Source organism: Notechis scutatus, chromosome 11, assembly GCF_049901735.1.
Source record: "Notechis scutatus isolate UNSWTSFEM ecotype Mainland chromosome 11, rNotScu1.2, whole genome shotgun sequence".
Classification (NCBI taxonomy): domain Eukaryota; kingdom Metazoa; phylum Chordata; class Lepidosauria; order Squamata; family Elapidae; genus Notechis; species Notechis scutatus.
In genome coordinates this window covers 2,711,925-2,732,834 of record NC_142019.1, presented here as the reverse complement: position 1 = coordinate 2,732,834, position 20,910 = coordinate 2,711,925, and the positions used below count along the sequence as shown (strand labels likewise).

Sequence of the window (20,910 nt, the reverse complement as noted above, 5' to 3'; positions counted from 1 at the left end):
AACGTCAGTGGAGGTGGAGGTGCTGCCTTGTGCAAAAGACGGGATTAACATCCCTTTCGACATTAACTCACAACTCACAAAGGCCACCGGGTGACTGGGAGCTTTACGATTCTCAGCAGAGTCATGGCCCTAGGAAAAATAACATCACCCAAATCCTCCCCTCCAAACAAGAGTCAGATTAAATTTGAATATATATTCAGCTCTGTTCGGGTATTTTCCCACGTTATTATAGTTGTGTTTTTAAAGTTGTAGCGACGTTTCAGCAGAATCTCATCTGCTATCATCAGGCTTGTATATTGTAATTGTCTGTGAATATATATCTTCACATCCCGGACACAAACTGTTTCAACTCCCACCCTCAAAACGACGCTATAGAGCCCTGCACACCAGAACAACTAGACACAAGAACAGCTTTTCCCGAAAGCCATCACTCTGCTAAACAAATAATTTCCTCCACACTGTTCAACTATTTACACTACTATTACTATTAATCTTCTCATCACTCCTTATCAACCCTCCTCTTCCACATGTGACTGTATGACTGTAACTTTGCTGCTAGTATCCTTACAATTTATATTGCCTGTTTCCTAGTAGGATTTGATTGCTTATTGTACCCTATGACTATCATTAAGTGTTGTACCTGATGATTCTTGACTCTTGACAAATGTATCTTTTCTTTTATTCCACTGAGAGCATTTGCACCAAGACAAATTCCTTGTGTGTCCAATCACACTTGGCCAATAAAAATTCTATTCTATTCTATTCTATTCTATTCTATTCTATTCTATTCTATTCTATTCTATTCTATTCTATTCCTTATTCTATTCTTCATTCCAATATTCTATTCTATTCTATTCTATTCTATTCTATTCTATTCTATTCTATTCTATTCTATTCTATTCTATTCTAGTGGGTGTGTGTATGTATGTTTTCAAGAACAGGAGCAGCTAACATTCCCACCTGCCTTTCAAAATCAAAGTGGTACCCAGTGGCCGCCAAGATCAGCTACATTATTTTGGCAAGTGAGATAAACCACGACCAAAATCCAAAAGACATTTCTCTCCATGGCTGGAAGTAAACATTAGAAGGAGAAAATAACTAACAAGAGTATCACAGTAGATGGCAGCAGCTAACCAGCCTTGGCTGATCCTGGAGATGCTAAGTAGGATACAACCTGGTAAGTAAGCACTTGGAAGGAAGACCATAAAGAAAGTCCAGAGCATTACACAAAATGAAAAACTGAAGAATCAGTTCAGAAGACAGCACCAGCGAGCTGTGGTGTTCTTTTGTATTGTTGTCAAGAAAAGCACAGGAAAGAGGCCACCTTGACTTAAAATATATTTTCTGGGGGGAAAAAAAAATTCTTGCTACTAATTTATGATATCACCGATCGATGCTCTCTTTAATGGCAGAACCTGCCCCGATGAAAATATATATCCCTTTAAGATTTTAGTGTGCACATGAATGTTTTATTAAGCAAATCACTTCTTTTAGTCTTTATGTTATAAAAAATGGGGGAGGGGGAATGACAAACTAAAAAAAGAAGTTAAACTAAAGAAATTCCTGCTTGAGAGGGGGTTGGACTAGAAGACCTCCAAGGTCCCTTCCAACTCTATTATTCGATGCTGTTCTAAACCTTGAACTTTAGAAACTAATGATATAAACAAGAAAAAAAGAAGAGAAGGTAAGAATGGACAAACTAAAAACAACAACAACAAAGTTCCCTATATATTAAAATTGCAGATTGTCACTGATTTACTAATAAATGCCAAGTCATGCTATAGTATAATCAGATATAAAATATTATTGTACAATATAACTTCTCTGCCAAAGAAGAAAATAATACTTCATTTTTCGATTAATGACTACGACTGTAAGACAGATAAGTTATACATTTCTAAAAATCATTGCTTAACACCGGGAATGAATAATCCTTTTGCAATTTCTCAATTGTTGTTGTTGTTTTTCATCATCTTGCATGCACGATGCAACCGTAATTCCTGATCGACAATCAAATCCCAAAGTTTTGATCGTAATTCAACCTCACTCTAGAGTAGGATATTAAAAAAAAAAAGTGGGCTAATTTTTGATTCCATATGCTGTGCTGGTCTTTGCCAGATGTGTCAACCAGATGATGCTTGTTAAGCTGTAAAATGGTTTTTACACAATGGTATGAAAACAGCAACTGTGTGCATTTGTAACCAGAGCTTAACATAGGATGGGGACAGCTGAAAAATATGTCTAGCCTTTAGCTAAATGGGCAGTAAAGTCCTCTCTCTCTCTCTCTCTCTCTCTCTCTCTCTCTCTCTCTCTTCTCTCTTTCTCTCTCTCTCTCTCTCTCTCTCTCTCTCTCTCTCTCTCTCTCTCTCTGTGTGTGTGTGTGTGTGTGGGCACACCTATGAGGTTCTTTGGCAAAATTTTGGAACTGATTCTTTTGGCCTGAGAAAGAAGGTCTGGCCCAATGTTTTTAAACATTTAAAATGTTTAAAAACATTGTAAACATTTGCTAGACCAATTCTCAAATACAGCTCATCTATCTGGAACCCGCATTGCTTATCAGATATTAATACAGTCGAGCAAGTCCAGAGATATTTCACGAGAAGAGTTCTCCACTCCTCTACTCGCAATAGAATACCTTATGCCACCAGATTTGAAATTTTAGGCTTAGACAACTTAGAACTACCCTGACTTCCGTCCGACCTAAGCGTAGTACATAAAATTATCTACCGCAATGTCCTACCCATCAATGACTACGTCAGTTTCAACCACAACAATAGAAGAGCACACAATAGAGACAAACTCAAGGTTAACCGCACCAAACTTGATTGCAGGAAATACGACTTCAGCAACAGAGTGGTCAACGCCTGGAATGCACTACCTGACTCTGTGGTTTCTTCCCCAAACCCCAAAAACTTTAACCTTAGACTGTCTACCGTGGACCTCACCCCAATTCCTAAGAGGTCTGTAAGGGGGTGTGCATAAGCGCACCAAAGTGCCTACCATCCCTGTCCTACTGTTCCCTTTTATTCTTACTCATTTCATGTATTCATAACCATGTTTATACTTATACATGTTATCTAATATATGCTCAATAAATAAAAAATAATTAATTAATTAAAGTCTCCCAACTGGCTTTGTATATAAGGCAGAACTAGAACTCACCGTCTCCCAATGTGACTGGCCAAAATAGCTTATGAGGAGGACAGTTGTTACAATTTAAGAAGGAAAGAGATGGGAACGCTACCAATGTCTCGGGGGTGTCTAAAAGATTAGGGTGCAGAATCCACACGGCCCCAACAGAGATCCCACCAAATGGTTTAGTGCCCATTTGTGGGGATTTAACATCGTTTTCAGCCCTGCTGACATTTTATTTTATTTTATTTTATTTTTTATTTTATTTATTTTACTTTGTCAAGTGATTATAAGATAACAGGTATAAGTATAAACATAGTTATGAATCCATAAAATGGATACATAAAAGAAAAATAAAAAGAAACAATAGGACAGGTACGTTGGTGCGCTTATGCACGCCATATCTAGGTAGGTATCATTTTTGTCAAGGTAAATCAACCCTTTATCTCGTAAGATATAAAATGAAATGATGAGAATTGCCATTCAGCAAAATCTGGACAGCCACCTGCTAGGTACCCGTGACCAGGGACAACTCAGAAGAGTCGACAAATTCCTATGTTTTCCCTCTGTTAGTGGTCTTTTTAATTGCCAGCAGAAAGGGACTGGGGGAAAGCAGCGCATTCCTTAAATGCCTTTGATAATCGCCTTGGCAGCCGAAAGTTGTCCGCGCGAAAGAATAGCTGGAGAGCATGATTGATGACGCTTGGCTATGGATGTGTCCCATTGGAGAATGTACATCCAGGGGGTGGGGGGAAGAAATGAATGGTGTATTTTAGTGTTGGCTGCACCCAGCTAACCCCAACATGGCCGCTCCTAATAAATTAGGGTTTTTTTTTACTTTGAAAGATGTGGCTAGAGACTTATCGTTTGAATGGGGGTGGATTTGTCGGAGCCCTGACAGTTAGTTGGCTACATCTTTCTCCCTTTCCCAAGCATCTTCTAGAGTTTGGAAAGAAAGGGCTTCCATCCAAGTAGATTTGCTGCCAACGCACAAGCTGGCTTAAAAGTAGGCTGCGGTTCTTGTGCTTGAGAAAGGTTGAAGGGCATTCAGTCAACTGCAAGCTAGAAGAGGCCACTGCTGGCCTTCAGAGAAGATAGTTGCCAGGGTTCCTGCAAGGGGCTGGAGATAAGAAAAGCAGCTGCTGACAGCCCAGATGAGCCTCATCTCAAAGCATGTACATGTCTTGAGGTGGAAGATAAAGAGAAAAGCATTTGATGATACGGTTCCTTTTAGAGCAGCTCTTTTCTTGAGGTTTCCATTGGACCTTTCACCCCAAGGTGGAGAAGCTATAAATGTTTGGAAAGGTCTTTGAATTCCTGACACTTCTAGGAGTGAGTTCACCCTGCACGGAGTGAGTATTGCTGCCCTTTTCAAGGGTAACCTTGAAAGAGAGAGAGACAGAGAGAGAGAGAGAGACAGAGACAGACAGACAGAGGTGGAGAGTGGTGGATCACACCATCAAAGTCACCTTTTTATTTTTGGGGAACCATGTCCTGTGGACATCCTGATTCTCTGGTTTCAGAACCATGACAGATGAAAGAGAAGAAAAGCAAATACCAAAAAACATTCTTCTTCTTCTTCTTCTTCTTCTTCTTCTTCTTCTTCTTCTTCTTCTTCTTCTTCTTCTTCTTCTTCTTCTTCTTCTTCTTCTTCTTCTTCTTCTTCTTCTTCTTCTTCTTCTTCTTCTTCTTCTTCTTCTTCTTCCTCCTCCTCCTCCTCCTCCTCCTCCTCCTCCTCCTCCTCCTCCTCCTCTCTCTTCTTCCTCCTCCTCTCTTCTCCTTCTACTCCTTTTTCTTCTTCTCCTTCTTCCTTCTCCTTTTCCTTCTCCTCCACTTCTTGCTCCTTCTCCTCCCTCCTTCTCCTTCTCTTCCTCTTCCTCTCCCTCCTCCTCTCCTCTTCTTCCTCCTCCTCTCTTCTCCTCCTCCTTTTCCTCCTTCTCCTTCTCCTCCTCTTCTTTCCCCTTCTCCTCCCTCCTCCTCCTTTCCCCCTCCTCTCTTTCCTTCTCCTCCTCCTCCTCTTCCTCCTCCTCTCCTCTCTTCTTCCTTCTCCTCTTTCTCCTCCCTCTTTCCCCTCCTTCTGCAAATCTTGAGGTATCTACAAACATGCCAATAATCTGTCAATATTCCTGGTTGAATAAACATGAAATCAGCCACTGTTTGGGCAAAGGCCGCCCACACAGAGTGATTAATTCCATTCGGAGTGCCAGGAGATCAGACCGATGTAGGCTCAGAATAGCAGCTTGCAAAGAAATTAGATTCTCCTGTCGCCTCTTTAGTGCTTTGTTCCAGAAAGAAGCTCTACCCTGTCTGCTCAGCTGCCTTTCCGTCAGAGACCTGCTTAGCTGATCATGTGGGTTCCTGGTGGCAAAGAGCTTTTGGAGGCAGGTGTGGCTAGTTCAGCTACAATGATTAACAGAGTTGGAAGGGACCTTGTAGATCATCTAGTCCAACCCCTCCCCTCCATCCAAGTAGGAGACCCTATACCATTTCTGACAGATGGTGGTCCAGTCTCTTCTTGAAAGCTTCCAGTGATGAAGCTCCCACAACTTCCGAGGGCAACTTCTGTTCCTTTGGTTGATTGTTCTCACTGTCAGAAAGATTCTCCTTATTTCCAGGCTGAATCTCTCCTTGATCAGTTTCCATCCATTATTATTCCTTGTCTGACTTTCGGATGCTTTAGAAAATAGCTTGACCCCTTCCTCCTCCCTGGGGCAGCCCCTCAAATATTGGAAGACCGCTATCATGTCTCCCCTGGTCCTTCTCTTCCTTAGACTAGCCAGGCCCAGTTCCTGCAACCGTTCTTCGTATGTTTTATCCTCCAGTCCCCTCATCCTCCTGGTTGCTCTTCTCTGCACTCTTTCTAGAGTCTCAATATCTTTTTTTTATAATGTGGTGACCAAAACTGGATGCAGTACTCTAGGTGTGGCCTTACTAAGGCTTTATAGAGTGGTAAGATTTAACCTCTCTGCTCCTCTTTTGTGAATCCTGATGAAGCTAAGCTGCAACAGCCCTCTTGCAGCAAACCAATTTCTCCTGCATTCCAGGGAGGTCCACAGGGGAATCATAAAAAGGAAGGAAAAAAAAAAATCAAGACTGCAAGATAGAAAAGGTGGAGCTGGGATTGCATGACGGTGGCTACCTGCTTGAGGCTGGGGTTTCTTTTCTTTTTTGACCACTCCATGAAGAGACTTGTTTTCTACCCATGCAGGGAGGTTTACCTTCCCTGGCTCAGAAACTTCTCCTCTCCTCCCCCACCCTGTGTGCATCCTGTTCCCTTCCTCCTTGTCTTTTTAATTGCAAATTATTATTATTACGAGTTTTTTATTGCTTCAATGGTTTATTGGCTTTTAATGTTTGTAAGCTGCCCAGAATTGCACAGCAAACAAGCCAGGTAGATAGAGAGATGAAAGATAGATAGATAGATGATAGATAGATGATAGATAGATAGATAGATAGATAGATAGATAGATGAGAGAGAGAGTAGAAAGAAAGAAAAGAGAGAGGAAGGGAGAGAAAGAAAGGATGAAAGAAGGAAGGAAAAGAAAGAAAGAGAAAAAGAAAAGAAAGAAAGAGAAAAAAAGAAAGAAAGAAAGAAAAGAAAGAAAGCAAGGAAGGAAGGGAAAGCAAGAAATAAAGGAAGGAAGGAAGAAAGAGAAAGAAAGAAAAAGAAAAGAAAGAAAAAGGAAGAAAAGAAAAAGAAAGAAGGAAAGAAGGAAACAGCAAACAAGAAAGAAAGAAAAGAGAAAAAGGAAGAAAAGAAAGAGAAGGGAAAGAAAGAGAAAGAAAGAAAGAAAGAAAGAAAGAAAGAAAGAAAGAAAGAAAGAAAGAAAGAAAGAAAGAAAGAGAAAAAGGAAGAAAAGAAAGAAAGAAGGAAAGAAAGAAGGAAAGAAAGAAAGCAAGCAAGCAAGCAAGCAAGCAAGCAAGCAAGCAAGCAAGCAAGCAAGCAAGCAAGCAAGCAAGAAAGAAAGAAAGAAAGAAAGAAAGAAAGAAAGAAAGAAAGAAAAGAGAGAAAAAGGAAGAAAAGAAAGAAAGAAGGAAAGAAAGATGGGAAAGAAAGAGCAAGCAAGCAAGAAAGAAATAAAAGAAAGAGAAAAAGAAAGAAAAGAAAAAAGAAAGAAGGAAAGAAGGGAAAGAAAGAAAGAGCAAACAAGAAAGAAAGAAAAGAAAGAGAAAAAGGAAGAAGGGAAAGAAAGAGCAAGCAAGCAAGCAAGCAAGCAAGCAAGCAAGCAAGCAAGCAAGCAAGCAAGCAAGCAAGCAAGCAAGAAAGAAAGAAAGAAAGAAAGAAAGAAAGAAAGAAAGAAAGAAAGAGTCTGTGAGAGTCAGAGGCAACAGCTTGGGCCGAGCGGCAGGAATTCCCACTGATGGTCAGCTGTGTTCCTGATGGCAGCTGTTCCCCTGCCCTCCCTCCTCCCTCCCCCCCAAAGCATTGGGATGTGGTGTGTGTGTGTGTGTGTGTGTGTATGTGTGTGAAGGATAAGCAGCTTGCTCAGCCCCCTCGCTTCTCTCTTCAAGGGATTTTCTATCCGCATGAGACACAAAGCAACCTTTTGTCCAGCATGCTGAGGCAGCAGTGCGCCCCCGTCAAGTGCACCCCAGATGAGTCACCACCTCCTCTGACTCTGCAGTGTGGGAGGACCTGGCCCTGCCCTCTTGTCAACTCCGACGTGGAAGAGGTCACTACCACGGGAGAAGAGCCGGCTCTGAGTGAGTACCAGCCCTCCAGCCATCCGACACGGCCCTCCTGGGACTCCCATCCATTCCAGCCGGGGTGTACCAGCCTGCCGGTCTCGTTCCCTAAATCTGGTTGGACGCAGGTTGCTTCTGGGTCCAAATCATAACGCCTGGGTAAGGCCATGCTTGGAATATGGCATCCAGTTTTGGTCGCCATGGTATGAAAAGGAAGTGGAGACTCTAGAAAGGGTGCAGAGAAGAGCAACCAAGATGATGACGGGGCTGGAGGATCAAACATACGATGAACTGGGTTTGGCTAGTCTAATGGAAAGAAGGACTGGAATGACATGATAGCAGTCTTCCAGTATTTGAGGGGCTGCCCCAAAGAAGAGGGAGTCAAGCTATGCTCCAAAGCACCTGAAGGCAGGACAAGGAGCAACAGGTGGAAACTAATCAAGGAGAGAAGCAATCTGGGGAAATTTCCTGACTGTTCGAACATTCAATCAGTGGAACAACTCGCATCCAGAAGTTGTGACTGCTCCAACACTGGAAGTTTTTAAAAAGATGTTGGATAACCGTTTGTCTGAAGTGGTGTAGGGTTTCCTGACTGAGCAGGGGGTTGGACTAGAAGACCTCCAAGGTCCTTTCCAACTCCATTATTCTATTCTATTCTAAATTCTATTCTATTCTATTCTATTTTTATTCTATTCCACTCCACTCCATTCCATTCTATTGTGTTCTGTATTCTCTTCTCTTCTCTTCTCTTCTCTTCTCTTCTCTTCTCTTCTCTTCTATTCTATTCTATTCTATTCTATTCTATTCTATTCTATTCTATTCTATTCTATTCTATTCTATTCTATTCTAAATTCTATTTTATTCTATTTTTATTCTATTCCACTCCACTCCATTCCATTCTATTGCATTCTGTATTCTATTCTATTCTATTCTATTCTATCCTATTCTATTCTATTCTATTCTATTCTATTCTATTCTATTCTCATTCTCTATTCTATTCTAAATTCTATTCTATTCTATTCTATTCTATTTTATTCTATTCCACTCCATTCCATTCTATTCTATTCTGTCTTCTCTTCTCTTCTCTTCTCTTCTCTTCTCTTCTCTTCTCTTCTCTTCTCTTCTCTTCTCTTCTATTCTATTCTATTCTATTCCACTCCATTCCATTCCATTCTATTCTGTATTCTCTTCTCTTCTCTTCTCTTCTCTTCTCTTCTCTTCTCTTCTCTTCTCTTCTCTTCTCTTCTCTTATTCTATTCTATTCTTTCTCATTCTCTATTCTATTCTATTCTATTCTAAATTCTATTCTATTGTACTCTACTCTACTCTGAAGAGAAATTTCCCGACAGTGAGAACAATTAACCAGTGGAACCACTTGGCCTCCAGAAATTGTGGATGCCCCAACATTGGAAGTTTTTAAGAAGAGACTAAACAGCTATTGGTCTGGAATGGGATAGGAATCATGTTGATGGTGCTGCTCACCATACAGGAGCAAAACACGAGTATCACTTAGATGGAATGCAGACAGAATCTTGCTACAATCACAGCTCTGGTCCCACGGAGATTGCTTTTTTGCAGCATTTAATCAGGCTCTGCCTGATTATATGTGACAGCATAAGAGAAAGGAAACCACAAATAAATTTTCAGTCCAAGGTGTATGTACTAAGCCTCCCAAAAATCTCTCCTCGTTGAACACCGCATTTCACTGGAGCTGCTGGACAGAACAAGAAAACAACAGCTGATTGAGTGGGATCTACTCATGTCTAATTTAAGAAACCTGAGTAGGTTTCTTAAAACCTGGGTTAGCTGGGTAGCTTCACTTTTGTTTGGAAGAAGAACGACATGTTGGCTCTTGTAGATCCAAGATCTACTGCTAAGAAGCTGTTAAAAAAAAAAAATTAAACCTCTAGGGAGTGAGCTTGTTGGTGGTTTCTCTCCAAAAAACCAACCAGGATTTCTCGCTGAGATGAAAATGAAGGTTGGAAATGAAACACACACACAAAAAAGCAATTAATTGACTGCAAGATGGGATCTGGCACCTGATCCCTGCCTCTCTCCAGGGGGAAATGTTCAATTCAGATTTTCCCAAAAGAAAACTCATGGTGAGCAGCTTCAGACAAGCTGCCAGAGGTGCAGACAAGGCTGGATGGAGGAGGGAGATTCCGAGCATCTCCCACCTGAGCCCATTGCAAGGAACCACGCCACCCGAGGTACAGGTGTGTCGCTTGCAACTCTGAGAGCCCAATCAGAGCCCCTAATAAATTTGGGTATTCCTGTCCCTCCCAGAAACCCAATTCACTTAACAACCGTGTTACTATCTTAACAACTGCAGGGATTGACTTAACAGACATGGCAAGAGAAGTCGTGAAATGGGACTCGCTTAGCAAATTTCTCAATCACCCTTAATTTTTGGGCTCAAATTTTGGGCTCAAATTTTGGGCTGCACGTTGAGAACCACCTGTATTACTGGAGGAAAAAAACACTAGATGCTGCTCGGGAAATCCACGTCTGGGAATCGAGAAATGATTATTTTCGTGCTCGGACCTCCCCTTGGAGGCTAACTCTATAGGTGATTGGAAAATAATCATCACACTTCCTCCCTGAGCTTAACCTGAATCCATTAATCTGGCAGACAGGATGATAATTATGTGTCCACCAAGTGACTCTCAGGTGCTTATGTTCACAGTGGTGCTCGGAAAAATAATTTTATCCACCTGGAGTATCCCCTACTAAACCTTCACACCTCTTTGATGGACAACCCTGGGACCAAGCTGGACTTCAGAATTGGAGACGGCTTCCAGCTTTTTGATTGGCCAAGGGGGTCAATGGAGATTAAGTCTCCGTCCACAAATTATCAACCTGTTCCCCCCCCCCCAATTTTTTTTCATGGCACTTTAAGTCCCAAACAGAGCAGGGCTTAAATGTTGACACCTCTGTTTCCCATTGTTTTGGGGTGGGATATGCATACAAACCATTCTATAACTTCTGATAAATACCCCCCTAAATAGCGCAGTAGGAAAGAAATTGAAAATCATAACCCCAGACCTACAAATCAGAGGTGGGTATTCAGCAGGTTCTGACCAGTTCTGGAGAACCAGTAGCAGAAATTTTGAGTAGTTCGGAGAACCGGCAAATCCCACCTCTGACTGGAGATTTTACAGTATCCTTCCCCTGCCACGCCCACCAAGCCAGGCCCACATAACCGGTTGAAAAAAAAATGGAATCCCACCACTGCTACAAATATGAGCCAGTTTGGCCTAGTGGTTAAAAAATTTAGAAACCAGGAGACTGTGAATTCTAGTCTTGCATTAGGCATGAAAGCTAACTTGGTGACCTTGGGCCAATCACCAGGAGACTGTGAGTTCTAGTACCGCCTTAGCCATGGAAGCAGGATGGGTGACTTTGGGCTATAATCACCAGGAGACTGTGAGTTCTAGTACCGCCTTAGCCATGAAAGCAGGATGGGTGACTTTGGGCTATAATCACCAGGAGACTGTGAGTTCTAGTACCGCCTTAGCCATGGAAGCAGGATGGGTGATTTTGGGCTATAATCACCAGGAGACTGTGAGTTCTAGTACCGCCTTAGCCATGAAAGCAAGATGGGTGACTTTGGGCTATAATCACCAGGAGACTGTGAGTTCTAGTACGCCTTAGCCATGAAAGCAGGATGGGTGACTTTGGGCTATAATCACCAGGAGACTGTGAGTTCTAGTACCGCCTTAGCCATGAAAGCAGGATGGGTGACTTTGGGCTATAATCACCAGGAGACTGTGAGTTCTAGTACCGCCTTAGCCATGAAAGCAGGATGGGTGACTTTGGGCTATAATCACCAGGAGACTGTGAGTTCTAGTACCGCCTTAGCCATGGAAGCAGGATGGGTGATTTTGGGCTATAATCACCAGGAGACTGTGAGTTCTAGTACCACCTTAGCCATGAAAGCAAGATGGGTGACTTTGGGCTATAATCACCAGGAGACTGTGAGTTCTAGTACCGCCTTAGCCATGGAAGCAGGATGGGTGACTTTGGGCTATAATCACCAGGAGACTGTGAGTTCTAGTACCGCCTTAGCCATGAAAGCAGGATGGGTGACTTTGGGCTATAATCACCAGGAGACTGTGAGTTCTAGTACCGCCTTAGCCATGAAAGCAGGATGGGTGACTTTGGGCTATAATCACCAGGAGACTGTGAGTTCTAGTACCGCCTTAGCCATGGAAGCAGGATGGGTGATTTTGGGCTATAATCACCAGGAGACTGTGAGTTCTAGTACCACCTTAGCCATGAAAGCAAGATGGGTGACTTTGGGCTATAATCACCAGGAGACTGTGAGTTCTAGTACCGCCTTAGCCATGGAAGCAGGATGGGTGACTTTGGGCTATAATCACCAGGAGACTGTGAGTTCTAGTACCGCCTTAGCCATGGAAGCAGGATGGGTGACTTTGGGCTATAATCACCAGGAGACTGTGAGTTCTAGTACCGCCTTAGCCATGAAAGCAGGATGGGTGACTTTGGGCTATAATCACCAGGAGACTGTGAGTTCTAGTACCGCCTTAGCCATGGAAGCAGGATGGGTGACTTTGGGCCAATCACCAGGAGACTGTGAGTTCTAGTACCGCCTTAGCCATGAAAGCAGGATGGGTGACTTTGGGCCAATCACCAGGAGAGTGTGAGTTCTAGTACCGCCTTAGCCATGAAAGCAGGATGGGTGACTTTGGGCCAATCACCAGGAGACTGTGAGTTCTAATACCGCCTTAGCCATGGAAGCAGGATGGGTGACTTTGGGCCAATCACCAGGAGACTGTGAGTTCTAGTACCGTCTTAGCCACGGAAGCAGGTTGAGTGACTTTAGGCCAGCCCTTCTCTCTCAGCCAAACCCACCTCACAGGGTTATTGTTGTGGGGAAAAGAAAAGGAGAAAAGGTGTGTTGGATATGTTCATGATCTTGAATTATTTGTAAAAATAATAAAGGCAAGATACAAATCAACCAATCAATCAATCCATCAAAATAAATAAATAAAAAAGGAAAGAAAAAGGCCACAAAAACATCCCCTCCAGCAGCCTACACCCAGATAAGCAGTGATTAACACCAGACAAACAAGCAGAAAACAATACCCTAATCAAGGAACTACCAAGGAGAAAACCGCATCCGCATCAACGCCAGCAGGGCAAATTACTGTATATAAACAGGGAGCAATTATGTTACCTTGTCAGGTAATGAAACGTCTGCAAGCAAAAAGCCAAGCTCGGGGAGCACCAAGCACTTCACAATAGCTCTTTTGTTTGCATAATGACAGATACGGCACCGAACCTTTTGCTCTATAACTGAAGTTGTATACAAGCTAGAAACGTGCTCCCTTTTTCAATGTGCACGTTGAGAAGCTGGGCTAATTTGTGACTTCCTGGTGGCAGTGGCTTCAAAATTGAGAACTATTGTGTGTGTGTGTTTGTGTGTTTGTGTGGCTAATGTCTTCCAGTCAGTCTTGACTTCTAGTGACTGGATAACCCCTGAAGGTTTCTTGGCAAGGTTTCAGAAGTAGTGCCATGCCCCTGGTGGAGACTGACTCTGAGGGAGAGGAGGAACAGCCGACAGGGAGTGGAAGTGTGGCTCCGGAGGTTGTGGAGGAGGCTGGGGAAGGGCAGAGGCCGGCTGGGCAGTCCAAGGAGCATCCAGGCCCATCCCCTATCCATCCTAGGGCACGCAGGGAGGAGGAGAAGGGACAGACGTGGTCTACTGGGGAGGAGAGGGCCTTGATCCTCTTCATGGGCTGCAGCTGTGACAACTGGATAAGAGGATGGACATGCATACGGGCCAGTGCTGGAAACAAAGCATGGAAATATCTCTAGTTTATGGTTCCTCTCTGAGTTTGGCGTCCTTCCCAGTGTATGTTCTGTTATCTGTGGACGTCCTCCAGCCCTTATCTTGACTGGTTTGTGTTGCTTTTTTACTCTTTATAATTTAAACGGCATTTCCTCCTTCTGGTAACTGCTTGTGTGGGAGTTTTTTTTATCTCCAGTCAAGGATATTCGGAGCTTGGAGGCAAAGTGAAGGAATAAAAGGGGCTTCACCTATTTTTTGTGACTGTGTTTATTTTGTATCCCACCCTGGGTCATCACAAGTAGCTTGCCTCCTTCTTCCTGGGGCTAAGAGAGTGGCTGTCCCAAGGTCACCCATCTGGATCTAGGTTAAGGCAGGACTAAAATTCACAATCTCCTGGTTTCTAAGCTGATGTCTTAACTACTACACTCAACTGTCTCTCCTGGGGCAATCCTTGCCACCACTGCAAATAACTTTCCTCTTCTTTGGTCTCCTCTTGTTTACTTCACGTGCAAAGAAAAAAAGAAATAAACTCAGCTGCAAACCGAAACTTTTAATTCTAGCAAAACACTACATTGGGTGATGAACGATCAACCTGTCGTCCACTGGCTATGAATAATTGCTTGACAACTCCTTCATTAATTGTAACATTGCCTGGTTAATCAGCTTTCTCTATCATTTCCCCACCTTCACAGTTTGTGAATGTCATTCTCAATTTTTGCGGAAACTGCTGCCTGCCAGTTGAGTTATGTTGCTCTGGAAAAATATGTAATGATGTGAAATGCTAACTTGCCCTCGTATTATAGCAATAACATTAGCACTTAGATTTATACACTGCTTAATAGTGCTTTACAGCCTTCTCTAAGCAGTTTTAGAGAGTCAGCCTCTTGCTCCCAACAATCTGGGTCCTCGTTTTACCCACCTCGGAAGGATGGGAGGCTGAGTCAACCTTGAGCCTGGTGAGATTCACTCTGCCAAATTGCAGGCAACCGGCAGTCAGCAGAAGTAGCCTGCAGTACTGCACTCTAACTACTGGGCCACTGTATTTAAGCCTGCTTCCCCATTGGTTCATTGGCTTCTAAGCATGCTGGCTGGGGAATTCTGGGGATTGGAGTCCACCCATCTTAAAGTTACGGAGATTTTGAGAAACAGCATATGCTGCATATGTTCAGGCAGAGAAAGAGAAATGTCATTTTGGACCCAGAGTGATCTCCTGTCTTGCTCCTGAAGGTGAAACGGTGAAGAGAGGAACTCTTACAAGGCAGCAACGAACAGAAGGAAAACTAAGGATGACGAAAGGAGGAGAAAAAGGGGTTGCCAAAAAAGAATCAACTGAAGTGACCCCCGTTTTTCTTAAGCGGTTAGAATTTCTGGGAGAACCTGTGAAGAGCTGGTTCAGACTCTTGTTTAATGTGAAGGTCATTATGTACTTTCAGCACATGGATGAAACTTAGATATCATATGCAACTGATCAAACAATCACACAACACAAAGTTGGTGTTCTTACAATGTCCTCAGCCTATAGGTCTTCCAGGTTGGGGTGGAAAACAGTGGCCCCATCAGGATTAAGCAATGCCACATGTCCTCCCCAAGGCTGGAAACTGGTCTTCCAAGTCCCCAAAGAGGTTTAGCTGCCATTGAAGTTCAGCATCTGAATCTACATTACAGATATAGATACAGATCAACAGGGATTGTAAGGGATCTTATAGGTCATCTATGTGAAGCTTCCACAACTTCTGAAGGCAGCTTCTGTTCCATGGGTTGATTGTTCTCACTGTCAGAAAATTTCTCCTTATTTCCAGGTTGAATCTCTCCTTGATTAGTTTCCATGCATTATTCCTTGTCTGACCTTCAGGTGCCTTGGAAAATAGCTTGACCCCCTCCTCCCTGTGGCAGCCCCTCAAATATTGGAAGACCGCTATCATGTCTCCCCTGGTCCTTCTCTTCCCTAGACTAGCCAGGCCCAGTTCCTGCAACCATTCTTCATATGTTTTAGTCTCCTGTCCCCATATCATCCTGGTTGTTCTTCTCTGCACTTTTTCTAGAGTCTCAACATCTTTTTTTATAGTGTGGTGACCAAAACTGGATGCAGTACTCTAGGTGTGGTCTTACTAAGGCTTTATAGAGTAGTATTAGTACCTCTCTTGATCTCGATTGTATCCCTCTGTTAATGCAACTTAGGATTGCATTGGCTTTTTTGGCTGCTGCCAAACACTGTTGGTTCATATTTAATTGGTTGTCCACTAAGACTCCAAGATCCCTCTCTCAGTTACTGCTATAAGCCTGGCTTTTTTTTTCATGTAACTACATGAAAAAAAAGTTCCTGTGGGACAGTGGTGGGATTCAATTTTTTTTACTACGGTTCTGTGGGCGTGGCTGGGTGGGTGTGGCAGGGGAAGGATATACTGCCAAATCCCCATTCCCTCCCTCCCCACTCCACTAACCTGCTTTCCAGCTCTGTTCTCCTGTGCAGGGCAACCAAAGAAGAGCCAGCCGATCAGCTGGGACTCCATTGGAGGCGGGGGAATAGATGGGGTTGGCAGGGCCAGTCAGACGTGGGATTTGCCACTTCTCCGAACTACTCAAAATTTCTGCTACCGGTTCTGCAGAACCGGTGAGAACCAGCTGATATACCGCCTATGCTGTTGGAGAAAGTCGGGCCTTTTCTCCATCCTGGGTTTTGTTTTGCTTTTTATACTCAGCAGCCCAGACCCAAGAAAGAAAAACCAGACTGTGTTAAGCTTTCTCTTCTCGGCAACCAGTTCTCACCAATCCAATGTTTTGAATGTTGTCCTATTAGAAGCCAAAGCAGATGGAATGTCCTTGATAAGAGATCTCCCAGCGGTCAGGCTCTTTCATAAGGCTTTCATTGTCCTTCTTAAATCCACCCACGGAGCTCACTCAAACTCCAATTTATGACCTCTGAGCTACATATCCACCTGCCCGCTTATCAAGTTCCCTAATCACAGAACACCCCATGGAATTCAAACCTCGGTTACCAAGATTAGCCCGATAAAATCCACTTTATCTTCCTGTCTTCACCCTCGCTCCGTATTGCGGTGATGAAGTTGTTCAAATATTTACCTTTGATTTTTAGCCTATTATGCACCATCCATCCTTCCATTAGCCTTTTCAGAAATCAGACAGTGTCGTAGCTCTGGTGCAGAGCCAAACTGCAGTTTCTGGAGAGGAGGAGGGGTGGGTGGACAGGAAGAAACATCTGGCCCCACCAGCGAGTAGAGTGAAGCGGAAAGGAAAGGTGGCATTTGCAAGGGTGAGCAAACCTACGGGAGACCTACTTTGTGGTTCTCTCTGGGATGTTCCCGGAATCTGGTTTTTGCAAGTGTATTAAGGAGCTACCCAAAGTCTAATGGCTCCTGGGGGCCCTAACAATGAATGATGGAGCACGGAGATGGATAAGAAGAGGATAAAAAAGATAAAAAGAGGATAAAAAGATAAAAAGAGCCAAAAAGAGCCAAAAAGAGGGCTGTACAAATATACAACAAACCCCTCACATCCCGGACATAAACTATTTCAACTCCTTCCCTCAAAACGACGCTATAGAGCCCTGCACACCAGAACTAGACACAAGAACAGTTTTTCCCCCAAACGCCATCACTCTGCTAAACAAATAATTCCCTCAACACTGTCAACTATTTACAAAGTCTGCACTGCTATTGCGATTACTATTCATCTTCCCATTCTTCCTTTCATCCATCTCCTCCCACTTGTGACTGTATGACTGTAACCTTGTGGCTTGTATCCTAAGGATTTATATTGACTGTTTCCTAGTATGATTTGATTGCTTATTGTACCCTATGACTATCATTAAGTGTTGTACCTGATGATTCTTGGCTCATGTATCTTTTCTTTTATGTATACTGAGAGCATATGCACCAAGACAATTCTGCCACAGAATTGCAGAACTGGTTTAACAGATTTTGAAGTAAGGGAAGACCAGGCATTGTAATCCCTGCATGCAGTTATCTGAATGGGTTCTCATTACATTAGGTTGACTCAGGTTGACTCGGCTTTCCGTCCTTCCGAGGTGGGTAAAATGAGGACCCAGATTCTTGGGGGCAACAGGCTGACTCTGTAAACTGCTTAGAGAGGACTGTGAAGCACTGTGAAGTGGAATATAAGTCTAAGGCTATTGCTAAGTGGGAAGGAAAGAAGGAAGGAAGGAAGGAAGGAAGGAAGGAAGGAAGGAAGGAAGGAAGGAAGGAAGGAAGGAAGGAAGGAAGGAAGGAAGGAAGGAAGGAAGGAAGGAAGGGCTGTTGTGATGGCACAGTGGTTAGAATGCAGTATTGCAGGCTAATTCTTCCAGCAGTTCGATTCTCACTGGCTCCAGGTTGACTCAGCCTTCCATCCTTCCAAGGTGGGTAAAATGAGGACCCAGATTGTTGGGGACGATAGACTGACTCTATGAACTACTCAGAGAGGGCTGTAGAGCATTGTGAAGCAGTATATAAGTCTCAGTGCTATTGCTAAGTGCTACTATTAAATCCAATCTTAAACAAACTTAAAACCCTTGCAAATCTTGGCTGATCTGGGGTGCCTTCCAAAAGAGTTTGGAACTACAGCTCCCAGAATTCCCAGCCAACTTAGCCTGGAGTAAAGACATCCTTAGGGCTTTCCCTGGAGTGAAATCCGTGTAAATAGATCCAGGAAAACCCATCCGTGTTCAATATATTCCGCCTTAGAATCGACATCGGTCCACACCTCTTCCTTTGGCTCTGCTCAGGGTGGCTACTCCATCTTTACTTAACTTACCTCTTCCCACTGATGGATGTACCGTATGAGTCTAGACAGTCTCAGGAGTCGTAAGAGGCTGAGGATTTTGGTGAAACGGACAATCCGCAGAGCCCGGGCTGTCTTATACACCTCCGAATCGATGCGGGTCTCCACAATCAGGAAAATATAGTCTACCGGAATAGATGAGATAAAATCCACCACAAACCAGCTCTTGAGATACTTCATCTTAATCCTCTGGGGGTCCAGGATGATGTCTGTGTTGTCTTCCACCACAATCCCCGTGCGGAAATTGAGAACCAGGTCAATGAGGAAGAAGGTATCTGAGACCACATTGAAGACAATCCATGGGGTGGTGTTCTCATCCTTGAAGAAGGTGATGCCTACAGGGATGATGATCAGATTCCCAACCATGAGGAGCAACATGGTGAGGTCCCAGTAGAACCTAGAAGGCAAGACGGAGACATGGGTCAAACGGAAGAAGACCCCCAAGGGGAAGACACCAAGGCACCAACTTTGTCCACAAACTGGATAAATAACAAGCAGGTGAACACCTGGAAATAACCAATGGAAGGGAATGTTTGTGGCTCCGCATTGAACTTTGGGGCCTTTAATTGCTCTCTGAGTTTGGTTGTTTTCTTGCAGATGGTTCATTCCCAAACTAGGTAACGGGATCAGTGTTAGAAAGCAGCAAACCCCACTCCCTTCTAACATTGATGATATTACCTAGTTGGGCCATGAAATGTCTGCAAGAAAACCACCAAGCTCAGAGAGCACCAAGGGCTCCGCAGTCTTCCTCCCTCCTTCCTGCTTCTCCCTGCAAACCCCCACTCCCTTCTAGCACTGATGATGTTACCTAGTTGGGTCATGAAACATCTGCAAGACAACAACCATGCTCAGAGAGCATCAAGGACCCCTCTTAGAAATAAGAACCAAGATCCATCTGAGCAGACATTGAGTTCAAGAAGTTGCTCTCCAGGTTAGCGTTCTTATCCTTTTCCAATATTTGATCTTAATTTTCCTCTTATCACTTACGACCTTTTTAGATGAAATTACATTTTATGAATACTGGTCTTTTAGTACGTCAACTATTGATATTTTAAGGTGTTTTGTAGATGGGGGTTGCTTGTTTAAACTTTGAGAAAGGTGGTTGTATTGCTAAATATTTCTGCACTAAGTCAGAAGTCACTTTTGTTATATTTGTTTGATGTATATTTTTGTCCTTTTTAACTTGTTCTGTCATTCTCTTTCCTTTATGTTGGTTTGCATTTTAATCTTTGAAGATGAAATCTAATGATGATATTTTTAATAAATGCGTATAAGCTATATCTGAGCTATAGCGCAAAGTGGGTCAAAACAAACATTTCCTACTATCTAGGCCTACTAAATATTTTTGTGTGTTTGTCTCACAAAGGACCTGTGTAGCTGCAAATGAAAGAATAATGCATGACATTATTCAGAATATTTTGTCCCAATTTTTAACATTGCTTTTCCATTGTTCTGCTTGCTTACTTCCTCAGATAAAAGCCCACAGACATTTACATCATTCCTTAACATTGAAAAAGGAAATTAAAACTAGAATAGTTTCCCCAATTTTTAAAAAGATTGCAAACAGCTATACAATTTTAATGCAACAAAAAGACTCTATTTCTTTTGTTTAAAAAAAAAGACTTTTTTTTTTATTTGCTCCCAATTTATAATTATATCTATATCAATCTTTGTCAGCAAGGTACCATGTTTTACAACCAGGGAGATACTCTAAGGTTTATCACCAACCATGTCAAAAGGCAACACTCTGGTGTATTAATATCACTCACAAAAGCCACATTAATCCCAGGTAATCTGGAGTGTTTTGCTGGATTTTTTATATTTTTTGATAGGGCTGAGCTGAAAGTTCTCAGATTAATTTTTTTCAGTCCCAAATGGAACCTCAGGGGAAACTAAAAGTCTTTCCGGATGTTTCTTGTGCTAATTTGGACTGAATTTCAAGCCAACGTCATAGAGCCAAATTTGGTTACATTCATACAGAAACCAATTTAAAACTCTCTCTCTCTCTCCCTCCCTCCCTCCCTCTCTCTCTTTCTCTCTCTCTCCCTCCCTCCCCCTCTCTCTCCTTACAGATAAACAGAGTTAGAAGGGACCTTGCAGATCATCTAGTCCAACCCCTCCACACCCTAGCAGACCCTACACCTACCTACCTACCCTTCCTTCCTTCCTTCCCCCTTCCTTCCTTCTTCCTTCCTTCCTTCCTTCTTCGTTCCTTCTCCCTTCCTTTTTCCTCCCTCCCTCCCTCCATCCTTCCTTCCTTCCTTCTTCGTTCCTTCTTCCTCCCTCCCTTCCTTCCTTCCTTCCTTCCTTCCTTCTTCCTTTCTTCTCCCTTCCTTCTCTCTTCCTTCCTTCCTTCTTTCTTCCTTCCTTCTTCGTTCCTTCTCCCTTCCTTTTTCCGCCCTCCCTCCCTCCCTCCCTCCATCCTTCCTTCCTTCTTCTTCCTTCTTCGTTCCTTCCTTCCTTCCTTCCTTCCTTCCTTC

The 20,910-nt window shown here is 43.1% G+C and overlaps 1 protein-coding gene across 1 annotated transcript in view; it reads right to left on the bottom strand.

Moving 5' to 3' along the window:
- The window catches only part of HCN4 (hyperpolarization activated cyclic nucleotide gated potassium channel 4), a 57,190-nt gene that overhangs the window by 17,730 nt on the left and 18,550 nt on the right, over positions 1-20,910 (bottom strand). The window contains exon 2 of the mRNA XM_087972572.1: positions 18,404-18,827. Within this exon, the coding sequence (XP_087828698.1) occupies positions 18,404-18,827 (424 nt within the window). The remainder of the gene's footprint in view (positions 1-18,403; positions 18,828-20,910) is intronic.